At 42.0% G+C, this 14,294-nt stretch overlaps 1 protein-coding gene across 1 annotated transcript; it reads right to left on the reverse strand.

The window, feature by feature from the left end:
* Positions 1 to 164: 164 nt before the first annotated feature.
* On the reverse strand, positions 165 to 14,294 carry LOC137335930 (deleted in malignant brain tumors 1 protein-like). Its single transcript, XM_068001444.1, has 5 exons — positions 13,795 to 14,294; positions 3,023 to 3,055; positions 2,044 to 2,358; positions 934 to 1,130; positions 165 to 293 (listed from the first exon to the last, which is right to left on the reverse strand). Exons 1-5 carry the CDS (start codon positions 13,838 to 13,840, stop codon positions 165 to 167), a joined length of 720 nt encoding a protein of 239 aa, XP_067857545.1. The 5' UTR covers positions 13,841 to 14,294.

The raw sequence follows: 14,294 nt of genomic DNA on the forward strand, positions 1-14,294 counted from the left end.
TGTTGTTGCAGCTGCACCCACCCAGACAAGTGTAAAGTATTCCATTACACTCCTGACTTTTGCCTTGTAAGTGGTGGAGAAACTTTGGGGAGTCAGGAGGTGAACACTTGCTACAGAATATCAGCTTCTGACCTACTCTCGTAGCCACAGCATTTTTGTGGCTTTCAGTTAAGTTTGTGGTCATTGGTGACGCCCAGGATGGTGATGGTCAGGGATTCGGCGATGGTAATGCCATTGGATGTAAGGGGGACATGGTTAGTCTCTTTCTTGTTGGAGATGGTCATTGCCTGGCACTTGTTTGACATGAACGTTACTTATAATTTAGCAGCCCAAGCCTGAATGTTGCCCATGTCTTCCTGCATGGGGAAAGGGACTGTTTCATTTTCTGAGGGGTTGCGAATGGATCTGAACGCTGTGAAATCATCAGGGAACAGCCCCATTTCTCATCTTATGATGGAGGGAAGGTCATTGATGAAGCAACTGAAGATGGTTGGGCCTAGGACACTGCCCTGAGGAACTGCCGCAGCAATGTTCTGGGCTGAGCTGATTGGCCTCCAACAACCACAACCATCTTTCTTTGTACAAGATATGAATCCAGCAACTGGACAGTTTTCCCTTTGATCCTTATTGACTTGAGTTTTACCAGGGCTCTTTGGTCCATCACTCGGTCAAATGCTGCCTTCATGGCCAGGACAGTCACTCACCTCACCTCTGGAATTCAGCTCTTTGTCCCTTGTTTGTAATGAGGTCTGGAGCCGAGTGGTACTGGCGGAACCCAAACTGAGCTGCAGTGAGCACGTTATTGGTGAGTAAGTGCCGCTTGACATCGCTGTTGATAGCTTCTTAAGTCACTTTGCTGATGATTGAGAATAATCTGATGGGACGGTAATTGGACAGGTTGGATTTGTCCTGTTTCTCGTGGACAGGACATACCTGCGGAATTTTCCACTTTGTCGGGTAGATGCCAGTGTTGTCGCTGTACTGGTACAACTTGGCTGGAGGCATAACTAACCCTGGAGCACAGGTCTTCAGCGCTACAGCCGGGATGTTGTCAGGACCTGTAACCTTTTCTGTGTCCAGTGCACTCAGCCATTTCTTGATATCACGTGGATTGAATCTGCAGAATGGATCTAAAGACAGATAGCATTGACCCGGCGGTAGCCCTTGGCACGGTCTAAAGACACCCAAAGCCCTTCTCATCGCCTCAATTACATTTAAACTACAGCCACTGTTGTTAATTGGCAAAGGGGACAGCCACTTTGTGCAAAGCAAGATCCTACAATTAGCAAATTGTAAAATTGGCGCTTAATCTGTTTTGATGGTGATCGTCGAGAACTATGGGCCAGGATTCCAGGAGAACTCTTTGCTCTACTTCCAATAGTTGCGTTAATCTAGTGGAATTGTTTAATGCTCTTTTTAACTCGTGAGAGACTCTGTCCTTTTTGCCTTCTCGATATTCGTTCAAAGCTTAAAATGATTGAGGGCGTGCAGGCAGATGTGGGATCTCACTGTGCAGTTTCCTCCAGTGCTGCTCACAGTAATCGCGGACCCAATGTCCAGGTTCCCCCCGAGACTGAGAAACCTCCCTCCCCAGTCTCAGCTTCAGAGTCTGTGTAAAATCTCAGATCTCACAACATACGATCAATGCAGGGGCACAGCCGTGCTCACGGCGCATGCCCGGTAGCGGTTGGTGGGTTCAGAATGGAGAGTTGGATTGAGTTTGGGACATTTCCAGCTGTTCGGATCATTCACCGCGGCTCTGGGTCAAATCTCAGTGGGAACTTGTTCTGTCTGCTGTGTAAATTTGCCGAGTATCAGGTATTTACTGCTCCCAGTGGGGGATGTTTAATCAATATAATAATAGGGATATTGTAACACAAACAGTGATCCTAATATTAACAATACAACATTAATAATAATCTGAGAATACTGGAATTATCATCTCACTTTCCGGGTACGGACAGTCCCGGATTATTTTACTCTCGCTTTTCCCGGAAACAGTCAGACCCGGCGGGAGATGAGAGACAGAAGGAAGATTTTTACCTGAGCAGATGACGCCGGCATCACTGGAGTGTGAGAAGGAATAGTGATCCCATTGATATGAAACACAGTCCCGCAGTGCGGCCTCGGTCCCGCCGCACTCAACATTCCACGTCACAATGGGTCCGGACCCTTCCCCAAAGTGAGCCCCGCCCGGTGCGGACAGCGCGGCCCCGCAGCCCAGCTCCCGACACACGACAGCGGCGTCCCGCAGGTCCCAGAGATCATGATCCACAGTCCCCCACCATCCTTTGTAGTGAATCTCCACTCTCCCAGCGCACGGACTACCTCCGTTCACCAGCCTCAGCTTCACAGTCTCTGTAAAATATCAGAAATAACATCAAGCGGTTACAATGTATTGAATCCCCAGTCTCCCAGTGCACGGACTGTTCCCATTCACCAGTCTCACAGTCTGTAAAATATCAGAAATAACATCAAGCGGTTACAGTGTATTAAACCCCCAGTCTCCCAGTGCACGGACTGTCCCCATTCTCCAGTCCTCCAGTCTGTAAGCACGAAGCGGTTACAGTGTATTAAATCCCCGTCACCGGGAGATTCCCAGCCGCAGATCGGCTCCCACGGGGCGGATGGGCGATAGGCTGAGAATGTATTTCAGACTGAAGATGTCGGCAGAAGGGCGTGGCTTCAATGGTCAGCTGTCCTTCATGCTCAGAACTGATTGGCCAAGCGTAATGAGAGCCCAGCTCCAGTCAAGATAGGAAGAATTTTTGCCTCCTGAGCCAATGGAGAAAGAGGCGGGGCTGGGTGGTCATGTGATCGCCATGGCCTTGGTTACATCGAGTTTCATTGAAACTACTGCACAGGTGTTCACGTTCCACACGAGCCTCCTCCCTCCCGACTTCATCTCACCCTATCAACATATCCTTCTATTCCTTCGTCTCTCATCGGCTTATCTAGCTTCCCCTTACAATGCATCGATTCTATTTGCCTCAACAGAGAATCTGAAATAAAGGGCGATTACCTGACCGGTCAGCCTGACTGTTCCCAGGTCTGCCTGAAATGAGACATCGAGAATTAGAGTTCGCTTGGTCAAGAAATGAATGAAAATATCAGAAAGAAAAGTTAAAATACAACAAACTTTGAGTAAAAATTCCCGTCACTTTGTGTAAGAAATGATACCGGGGTCTGTGATTTCATCTGTTCTTCATTCATTATAAAACCGGAAACACAGTCTCTGAAACTTTACAACATTTGCAACGTGCCTACAATTTATGCAGAAAATTAGTACACACACGCGCATAAACACACAAATACACAAAGAAACACAGACATACACACAGACACACACATATAACCACACACATATACACTCACACAGACAATACACGAAGATACACACAAAGACAGATTCATACACAAAGACACAGACACATACACACTTACATACATACATATATATAACCCCAGCACTGACAACTGGGAACAATATTTCTGACCCACCTTCAAACTGAACAAGACCCATTAACCCGACTCGTTTGTTTCGTGTCTGACACCCAATGTTCTAACCATTCTACTTCGTCTCCTCCTGTACCATACGCCTATTTTACATTCCTTCTTGAAATCCACATACACTGGATGTACTTCACTTTCATTGTCTATATAGCCTGTACAATTAGTGATATCTCCTGAAGCATCCATTAAACTTGCTAAAAAAAATCTGCCTTGAGTAATCCACTTGTGGACACTTTGATTATTTCCGGTATCTCTCATTGGTCACCGATTTCAACTCGAATTATCGTAAGCGGGAGGGGATAGGGTCAGAAATATTATGCGTTATTTAACACAGTATAATAATCGCTCTGGTCGATGCGTAACACGTGGAGAATAATTCCACTCATCGTTATATGTACCAAGATCTTACATTGTTCTCAGGATGTGCACAATGCTGGATCTGCCCCATTTATTACCCGTGTGTAGGTGTCCTGAGAACGTGGTGGTTATGTGCCCGCTCCTTGTGCTGACGGTGCTCTGACCAATTATTAGCCGTTTGTAAATATTCTGAGAAGGCGGTGGTGATGGGTCCGCTCCTTTTGGTTACGGTGCTCTGAGAAGGTGGTGATGATGAACTCGCTCCTTGTGTTGACAAATGATGACAGAAATATAGGAACAGGAGTAGGCCATTTAGCCCCTCGATCCTGTTCCGCCATTCAATTAGATCATGGCTATCTGTGACCGAACTCCTTATACCCGCTTTAGCCTCGTACCCCTTACTACCTTTGGTCAACAAAAATCTATCAAACTCAGATTTGAAATTAACAATTGAGCGAGCATCAACTGCCGTTTGCGGAAGAGAGTTCCAAACTTTTACCTCCCTTTGCGTCTGGAAGTGTTTCCCACTTCACTCATGAAAGTCTTGTCTCCAATTTTTAGTCTATGTACCCTCGTCCTAGAATCCCCAACTAGTGGAAATAGTTTCTCTCTATCGACCCTATCAGTTCACCTTAATAGCTTGAAAACTTCCATCAAATCACACCTTAATCTTATGAATTCTAGGGAATACAACCCTCGTTTGTGTAATTTCTCCTGGTAATTTAACCCTTAGAGTCCAGGTATCATTCCGGTAAATCCACACTGTGCTCCTTCCAATGCCAATATATGCTTCCGAAGGTGCAGTGCCCAAAACTGAACACAGTAATCAAGGTGTGGTCTAACCAGGGCTTTATACAGCGGTAGCATAAATTCTACCCCCATGTATTCTAACCCTCTAGATATAAGGGCCAGCATTCCATTAGCCTTTTTTAACAGTACTCTGACCATTTATTACCCGTGTGTAGATGCCCTGAGAAGGCGCTGGTGATGGGTCCGCTCCTTGTGGTAACGGTGCTCTGAACATTCATGACACGTGTGTATATGCCCTGAGAAGATGGCGGAGATGGGCCCGCTCTTTGACCAGCTGCAGTGCTCACAGTGATTGCCCTCTTACAGTGAAGTTAAGTCGCGAATTTCATAATTTCGATCCAAAGTCCATGAAGGAACCGAGATATACCTTTAATTAAAGATTATTTTATTGTGTGATGAATTTCGGTGCCTTACTCATTAAATTCCTAACTTCCTCAAACAAAACACAATTTTAAAAGAAGAGTTGATCAGGTGGGATCTCGCCTCCTAACTCCATGCGGGCTGTTCCTCGATAATTTTCTGCTCTATGGGTTCTCTTGTAACCTGCCCTCTCCGATTTGTGACATCATTTTACCAATTAATGATGACCGGTTAATGGTCCTCTCGTTTACTGGTTAAGCTTTACTGCTCTTTAAAATGCAGCCAGTATATTGACCTGCTCCCAATCCCCGATGATATTCTTCCCTCCAGTATTCCCGGTCTCTTACTATTTTCTAGGTCATATATTATAGATATTTAGTTGACCTGCTCCCAATCCACCTGATGGTAATGTACCCTCCAGAATTCCCGGTCTCTTTCTATTCTCTAGGTCATATATTATAGACATTGTGTTGACCTGATCCCATCTCCCTGATGATATTGTGTTGCACAGATTTCCTGGTCACTTTCTATTCTCGAGGTTATGTATTACAGTCTCAAGATAAGGGGTCATCCATTTAGGAGAGAGATGAGGAAAAAAATCTTCACTCGGAGGGTTGTGAATCTTTGGAATTCTCTACCCCAGAGGGCTGTGAATGCTCAGTCATTGAGTACATTCAAGACAGAGATCGATGGATACTACGGCATTAAGGGAATCAAGGGATATGGGTTAGGTGCGGGCAAGTGCAGTTTTTTTAATTCATTCATGGGATGTGGACGTCGCTGGCAAGGCCAGCATTTACTGCCCATCCCTAATTACCCTCGAGAAGGTGGTGGTAAGCCGTCTTCTTGAACCGCTGCAGTTCGTGTGGTGACGGTTCTCCCACAGTGCTGTTAGGAAGGGAGTTCCAGGATTTTGACCAAGCGACAATGAAGGAACGGCGATATATTTCCAAGTCCGGATGGTGTGTGACTTTGGGTGGGGGGAACGTGCAGGTGGTGTTATTCCCCTGTGCTTGCTCCCTTGTCCTTCTAGGTGGTAGAGGTCGCGGGTTTGAGAGGTGCTGTCGAAGAAGCCTTGGCGAGTTGCTGCAGTGCATCCTGTGGATGGTACACACTGCAGCAACTCGCCAGGGTTGAGGTAGTAGATCAGCCATGATCTTACTGAATGGTGGAGAAGGCTCGAGGGGCGGTATGAGCGTCTCCTACTACTATTTCTTATGTTCTTATGACAGTGTAACACCGATTCCTGTCCTCAGCTGTGCTTGCCGAGAATTCTTGAATGATAGCCAGCTTCTCAAACATAATCTCACAGGTGTCTTTCTGTACCCGGTTCTGTAGTGTAGACTGTGCGTGACTTGTTTCGACCCCAGTAGTGCCTCACAGTCCTTCCCAACTCTCCCCTGATAATAGTCAGTGCCCAGCAAATTCTCCTTTCCTTACCCATTGACAGACTAGTGGGAATAATCTTTCACTATTTCCACCCCTGCCTCAGCTGATCCGCTACTAAAACCTTTGTCCATGCCGTTGTTACCGCCAGACTGGACTATTCCAATGCTCTCCTGACCGGCTTCCCATCTTCCACCCTCCATAAAATTGAGCGCATCCAAACCTCTGCTGCCCGCACCTAACTCACACCAAGTCACCTTCTCCGATCACCCCTGTGCTCGTCGACCGACATGAGCTGCTGATCAAAGAATGCCTCAGTTTTAAAATTCTCATCCTTGTTTTCAAATCCCTCCATGGCTTCGCCCCTCCCTATGTCTTTAATCTCCTCCAGCCCGACAACCCTCAGAGATCGATGCGCTCCTCCAACTCTTGTCTCTTGCGCACCCCCGATTTTAATCGTTCCACCTTTGAAGGCCGTGCCTTCAGTTACCTAGATATTAAGCTCTGGAATTCCCTCCCTAAACCTGTCCATCTCTCTAAATCTTTCTCCTCCTTTAAAACGGTCCTTAAAACCCACCTCTTTGAACAAGCTTTTGGTCATCTGTCCTACGAGGTCCTTATCTGGCTCAGTGTGAAATTTTGTTTGATAATGCTCCTGTGAAGCACCTTGCGACGTTTTACTACATTAAAGATGCTCTATAAATGCAAGCTGTTGTTGTTAGTTATTCTCTTAAAAACGATCACCATCTGAATAATTCTTATGTTACAGTGATTGAAGAAGAATTCCCAGCACCACCTTCACAGGACAGCTAGGGATGGACTGCAAATGACCCCAGAACACCATCACCACAGGAACTGGAGGGTTCAAAAAGAACGGCCGTCACCACCTTCTCAGGGCAGATGGACAATAAATGACCTCAGAACACCATTACCAAATGGACAGGAGGGTTCAAGAAGAACGCCCGTCACCACCTTCTCAGGACAGATGGACAATAAATTCCACCCCGGGCAATTATGCCCCCACCCTAAATCAATAAAAACAATCTACAACAACAACTTGCATTTATATAGCACCTTTAACACAGTAAAACGTCCCAAGGCGATTCACGGGAGTGTAATCAAACAAAATCTGACACCGAGCGACATAAGGAGATCTTCGGACAGGTGACCAAAAGCTTGGTCAACGAGGTAGGTTTTAAGGAGCGCCTTAAAGGAGAAGAGAGAGGTGGAGAGGTTTAGGGAGGGAATTCCAGAGGTTAAGGTCTAGGTAACTGACGGGACGGCTGCCAATGGTGGAGTGATTAAAATCAGGGGATGCACAAGAGGCAAGAATTGGAGGACAACCGAGACTCCCAAATCCGTCCATTGGTTGATGGGCCGAATGGCATCCTCCTGTGCGGTACCTACTGTGATCCTATGATCTAAGATACATCGGATAAATGTTCAGTCTTTTCCTTTTCTCAGACGGTATTATTTCCCATTCATCTACACAACTCTCTTAACCTGCTGATTCCTCCAATATCTCCTGTATCCTTCCTCACAGTTTCCAATCCGCTCTCATTTGCTATTTTAAACAAATGTTGAATCTAATTCTCTGTGAACCCATGTCCAAATCATTGATCTAGACAGAGAGTATATCCACTATCCCAACGCTCTCCTGATCGGCCTGACATTCTCCACTCTCTGTCAACTTCAGCTGATCCAAAACTCTGCTGCTGGTATCCTATCTCGCACCAAGTCCCTCTCACTATTCACCCCTGCCCTCACTGACCTGCATTGGCTGCCGGTTCCCCAATGACTCAAATTTCAATGGTCGCACAAAACCCCACTAATGTCGTGCTTGGTGCGAAATTGTTGAGTTAATTGTAAACGTTTTATTTCAGTCAGTGTGCTCTTGTATCACAACAAACAGTGAAATACAATGATTAATATAATTAAAAAGAATCTGGAAGGACATGAAATAAAAGGGCAGAAGTTGGGGATATTCTGGTTCGGGAATTTAACTTCCTGAATGAGATACAAAGCCGCGCTCTTTTTCAGTTCATTGAAATCAACTACAGGGGTGATTTATTGATTACCAAATACAGTCAATACCGAGTGTTTATAAAAAGTATTCCTCCCACAACAGATTATTATGTATGTCAATAATCAAAACAATAATTAAATACTAATATATTTCTGGATCAATTTGACAGCTTTCACAATTAAAGGAGTTCATGTTGGATTTACGAAGCAAATGAAGTTCAAACATTAATTGTAGCTGGTTCCAGTAATGGAACTTGACCGTTAACACGTCGCGATCCACCAATTATTCGTAGTATTATTGTTACTGAAACATTTAACTTTACTTGAAATGTAAGATTATCGCCGAGAGATATCCACTATTAGCGAAGTAACTGTTAAGGCGTTGGGTTGAGATGCCTCAGTCTGAGTAGAACAGTTTAAAAAACTCCAATAAAACACCGGACAGAGGGAGGTCACACCAAACAATCCAGACTCTGTGGTCAACAGCACAAACAGCAATTTCCAACACAATAACTTTATAGTCTTAACTAATCCCTGAATAAACGATACCACGCATAGAAAATAACCAAACATGCAGCGAATATTTACAAGACCGGGGAAAATTGCTCCGGTCGCTTTCTGTCGAAGATAAATATACAAATGAGTTTAGTATTTGTTGCACAAAAGAACCAGAGTATAGAACATGTGGAAGGAGATTGAGAAACAGGTCCCGATATCTCATTAAACACATGATACTGTGTAAAAAGTATGGGGCATGTGGAAGGAGCTTGAGAAACATTAATTATTACATCACACTGTCCATATAAACACATGAAAAAGAAATTTAATTTAAAAAGGTCATAATTTTGAATATTATCATTAACTGAAAAAAATACTCACACAGCAAAGCTCCCGGAGATTTAGGAATTTTCAGTAATTGAGACAGTTCACTTAATAATAATACTAATAATTATTAATTGAACAATAGAATCACTAACTGAACACAAATTCTGATACTGCAAATCCACCGGAGATTTAGGATCTTCAGTAACATCATTTTTGGAGACTGTACTTAATAATAATTATATTAACTATTAATACTAATTGAAACAATATTGGTTCCTTCTCTAGTGAACATTTAATTATAAAATATTTATAGTCCTTGTCCCACAGTCTAATGCTGAACAAACAAGTCAATATATTTTTAATCAATTCTCTGTATCACACCGGGGTCAGACAGCGCTTCAACTCAGAAATATCGGGGACAGAAATGTCTGTGTGGGATCAGTCGGCAGTCGGTGCAGCTTTGACTGGTGTTCTACACTCAGTGAGTTAACTTACACCCCTGACTCCGATACTCTCTATTCTAACAGTGACCGCGCTCTACTTCTAACAGGCTCAGTTTAAATAGTCCGATTCGAATTTCAACTCCAGTCTGCCCTGTCTCCAGAAGAACCGCAGGTGGAAGGCGATTGAGAAAGAATTCCCGATTTATCATTCAACACAACATAAATCTGTATAATAAGTATGGAGCATGTGGAAGGAGCGAGAGAAAAGATAATTAAATGACACTGTATACATAAATGTGTGAAATAGAAAGCTTAATTTAATATAAAAGGGTGATCATTTTAAAGATCATCACCAACTGAACAACAATCCTCACACAGCAAATCCCACATTTAGGAAATTTCAGTAACATCATTTTTGGAGACTGCCTTTAATAATATTTATCCGAATAATTAATGCTAATTGAAACATTATTGCTCCACCTCTAGTTCATATTTAACTTTGCAATATTTACAAAACTTGTCCAACAATCTAATGCTGAACAAATTATCTAAAAATGTTTATTTCAATTCTCTGTATCGCACGGGGATCAGACAGCTTCTACTGAGAAATATCGGGGACAGAAATGTCTGTGTGGGATCAGTCGGCAGTCGGTGCAGCTTTGGCTGGTGTTCTACACTCAGTGAGTTAACTGACACCCCAGACTCCGATACTCTCTATTCCAACAGTGACCGCGCTCTACTTCTAACAGGCTCAGTTTAAATAGTCCGATTAGAATTTGAACTCCAGTCTGCTCTGTCTGTACAAGAGCCGCAGGGGACTAATTAAAACAAATTGCCGCAGTATTTGTAATCAATTTCGGTTTAAAATCTAAGTTTGACACAAATGTCCTCCGGTAATTTAAACTCGGTGTTAATCAGATCTAAAATATTCTCAATATGTTCACTGACACCGACAGAAATGAAGAATAGTTGTCTGTTTGAAGCAGATGGAACATAAAATCAGACAAACAAAAATGTGCATTGAACAAAAATTGGACAAATTTAATTATTTTTAATTCACACATCACACGATCGCATTCAGAGACAAATTTGAATAAAATATGCACACGTTTTATAAATTGGCTTTCATGAGCATGAGATTTGTGAAAATGATTCAGGGAGTATACTACATTTCATATTCTTTCCATGTTTTATGCTTTGCAATGAACCCTCTTTAAATCATCTACAGAAACAGTATTTTATTATTCAATCAGTTTTATAATATGAAATGAGATTTGCCCTAATACTTAAAGTAAACGCACAATCTACCTGATAACAGTGCGAGAACGTTTCCCTGTCTGCACGACATCATTTCTTACTGATAGAGATTAATAAATATAATAAAACAAACACTGGAAACAGCGAGAAACTGAACTAAGTCATCGACCGACAAAATTAACAAAATATCGAACATGTGGCAGGTGATTGAGAAACAAGTCCTGAAGTCTCATTGAACTCCACAGGACACTGTGCAAACAGAATAGGGCACGTGGAAGGAGATCAAGAAACATTAATTACAAGACACTGTCCATCCAAATTCACAAATGGAAAGAATGATTTGATATAAAAAAAAGTTTATAATTTTGAAGATAATCGCTAACGAAACAAAAATACTCACACAGCAAATGCCCCGGAGATTTAGAAACATTGTTATTATTTTCTGGAGAGTGTACTTTATAATAATTACACTTATAATTAATAGTAATTGAAACAATATTGTTGCATCTCTAGTTGATATTTAATTATACAATATTATAGACCTTGTCCAACACTCTAATGTTGAACAAGCTGTTTTTAAAAAATCAGTTCAATTCTCTGTAACACACGGGGGTCAGACAGCGCTTCCATTGAGAAATATCGGGGACAGAAATGTCCGTGTGGGATCAGTCGGCAGTAGGTGCAGCTTTGTCTGGTGTTCTACACTCAGTGAGTTAACTTACACCCCAGACTCCGATACTCTCTATTCTAACAGTGACCGCGCTCTACTTCTAACAGGTTCAGTTTAAACAGTCCGATTAGAATTTCAACTCCAGTCTGCTCTGTCTGTACAAGAGCCGCAGGGGACAAAATAAAACAAACTGCCGCGGTATTTTTTATTCAATTTCGGTTTAAAATCTAAGTTTGACGCAAATGCCCTCCGGTAATTTAATCTAAGTGTTAATCAGATCTAAAATATTCTCAACATGTTCATTGAAGAACTGTTCTCTATTTGACGTTGATGGAACATAAAATCAAACAAACAAAAGTGTGCATTGAACAATCATTCTACAATTTAAATTATACTTTTCAATTTTCACATTACACGATCTCATTCAATGATAAATATTGAATAAAATATGTACCTTTCCTGCAAATTGGTTTTTATGAGCAAAATATTTGTGCAAATGATTCAGGGAGTAAAAAAAATGTCATGTTTTTCTCTGTTTTTTGCCTTGCAGTCAACGCCCTTTAAATCACCGACAAAAATAGCATTTTAGTATCCAATCAGTTTTATAAAATGAAATTAGATTTAACTTAATACTTAAAATAAACGCACAATCTATCTGGTAGCAGTGCGAGAACGTTTCCCTATCTGTAAACCAGCATTTATTATTGGTGGAGATGAATAAATACACAGATCAAGAAACATTACTTACAAGAGGACACTGTACATCCAAATGCCTCAAATAAAAAGCTTAATTTGATATAAAAGGTTTAAAATTCTGAAGATACTCGCTAACTAAACAAGAATACTCCCACAGCATATACTTGCAGATTTAGGACCTATTAATAACATTATTTTTTAGAGAGTGTACTTTATAATAATTGGACTAATAATTAATACTAATTGAATCAGCATCGGTTCCATCTCTAGTTAATATTTAATTATACAGTATAATACGGACCTCGTCCAACTCGAATGTTGAAAAAACTATTTGAAATATGTTTATTTCAATTCTCTGCATCACACGCGGGTCAGACAGCGCTTCTGCTGAGAAATATCGGGGCAGAAATGTCAGTGTGGGATCAGTCGGCAGTAGGTGCAGCTTTGACTGGTGTTCTGCACTCAGTGAGTTAACTTACACCCCAGACTGTGATACTCTCTATTCTAACAGTGACCGCGCTCCACTTCCAAAAGGCTCAGTTTAAATAGTCAGGTTAGAATTTCAACTCCACTCTGCTCTGTCTGTGCAAGAAACGCAGGTGGAAGGCGATTGCAAATCAAGTCTCGATCTATCATTAAACACCACATAACACTTTATAATAATCACGGAGCATGTGGAAGGAGCTTGAGAAAAGTTTATGCTATGATGCTGTGTTTGAAAACGTATGAAATAGAAAGCTTAATTTAATTTAAAAGGATAATCATTTTAAAGATCATCAGAAACTGAACAACAATCCTCACACAGCAAATCCCACAGACATTTAGGAAATTTCAATAACATCATTTTTGGAAACTGTCCTTAATAATATTTATGCTAATAATCAATACCAATTGAAAAAAATGATTTTACTTCTAGTTAATATTTAATTATACAATATTTATAAACCTTGTCCAAAAATCTAATGCTGAAGAAATTATTTTAAAATATGTTTATTTCAATTCTCTGTGTTACTCTGGGGTCAGACAGCGCTTCTACTGAGAAATATCGGGGACAGAAAAGTCTGTGTGGGATCAGTCGGCAATAGGTGCAGTTTTGACTGATGTTCTGCACTCAGTGAGTTAACTTACACCCCAGAGTCCGATACTCCCTATTCTAACAATGACCGCGCTCCACTTCTAACAGGCTCAGTTTAAATCGTCCGATTAGAATTTCGACTCCAGTCTGCTCTGTCTGTACAAGAGCCGCAGGTGGAAGGGGATTGAGAAAGAAGCCCCGATTTCTCATTAAACTCCACATGACACTATTACAATTGAATAAAACAACATTTACTTTCCACATCACCTCAATGTGTTCTGCAGTAAAGATCAAAAATTATATTAACGAGGCAGATAGTTCAATAATAATCACCGTATCAATAGATAACCGAATACTTCCAATGATCAATAACTCACAGTTCAGAACCTGTAGTAGAAATAGGGTCAGGAAGGGCCGCAGCATCGTCCGGGAGCCGCTTGCACCGATAGGACCCGAAAATTAACCGAACTGTTCGCAGATACCGAGCGGTCCCTCCAGCGCCAACCGACTGATCTGGGAGTTAATCCGTTCTCAACAGTTTGTATAGAAGCCAATGTTTCCTTCCAAATAACCAATAGATTTTAATCAGGTGTGAAGCGTGAATTACAGTCCGGTAAAATCCCCCAATGAGAAGTAAGCTGCCCGTTTCGAGATACAGTGAGCCCAGGTTCCTCCCACCGCCTTCTCCTGAGAGACCAATGGCCTTTGTGAGTCTGACAAGGAAACCAGGGCATTGGGATGATGAAAATATCGGAATAACCGGGGGAAGGGTAGTGGAAACTGATGGAAAACGGAGGAAGGTGTTTTCTTTGACTCAAATCAATTTCACTGATCATCATTTCACTGATCATCATTTCATTGATCATCATTTCATTGA

The sequence above is a fragment of the Heptranchias perlo genome, chromosome 20, assembly GCF_035084215.1.
Source record: "Heptranchias perlo isolate sHepPer1 chromosome 20, sHepPer1.hap1, whole genome shotgun sequence".
NCBI lineage: Eukaryota > Metazoa > Chordata > Chondrichthyes > Hexanchiformes > Hexanchidae > Heptranchias > Heptranchias perlo.

Excerpts from the sequence above, each read along its gene's own strand:
- LOC137335930 (XM_068001444.1), bottom strand. The coding sequence starts at position 13,840 with ATGCTGCGGCCCTTCCTGACCCTATTTCTACTACAGGTTCTGAACT. Across the intron at positions 2,359-3,022 it reads CAGTCAGGCTGACCGGTCAG|AGACTGTGAAGCTGAGGCTG; the intron begins GTAATCGCCCTT and ends GATATTTTACAG. Across the intron at positions 294-933 it reads CAAAGTGGAAAATTCCGCAG|TGCCAGGCAATGACCATCTC; the intron begins GTATGTCCTGTC and ends ATGTCAAACAAG.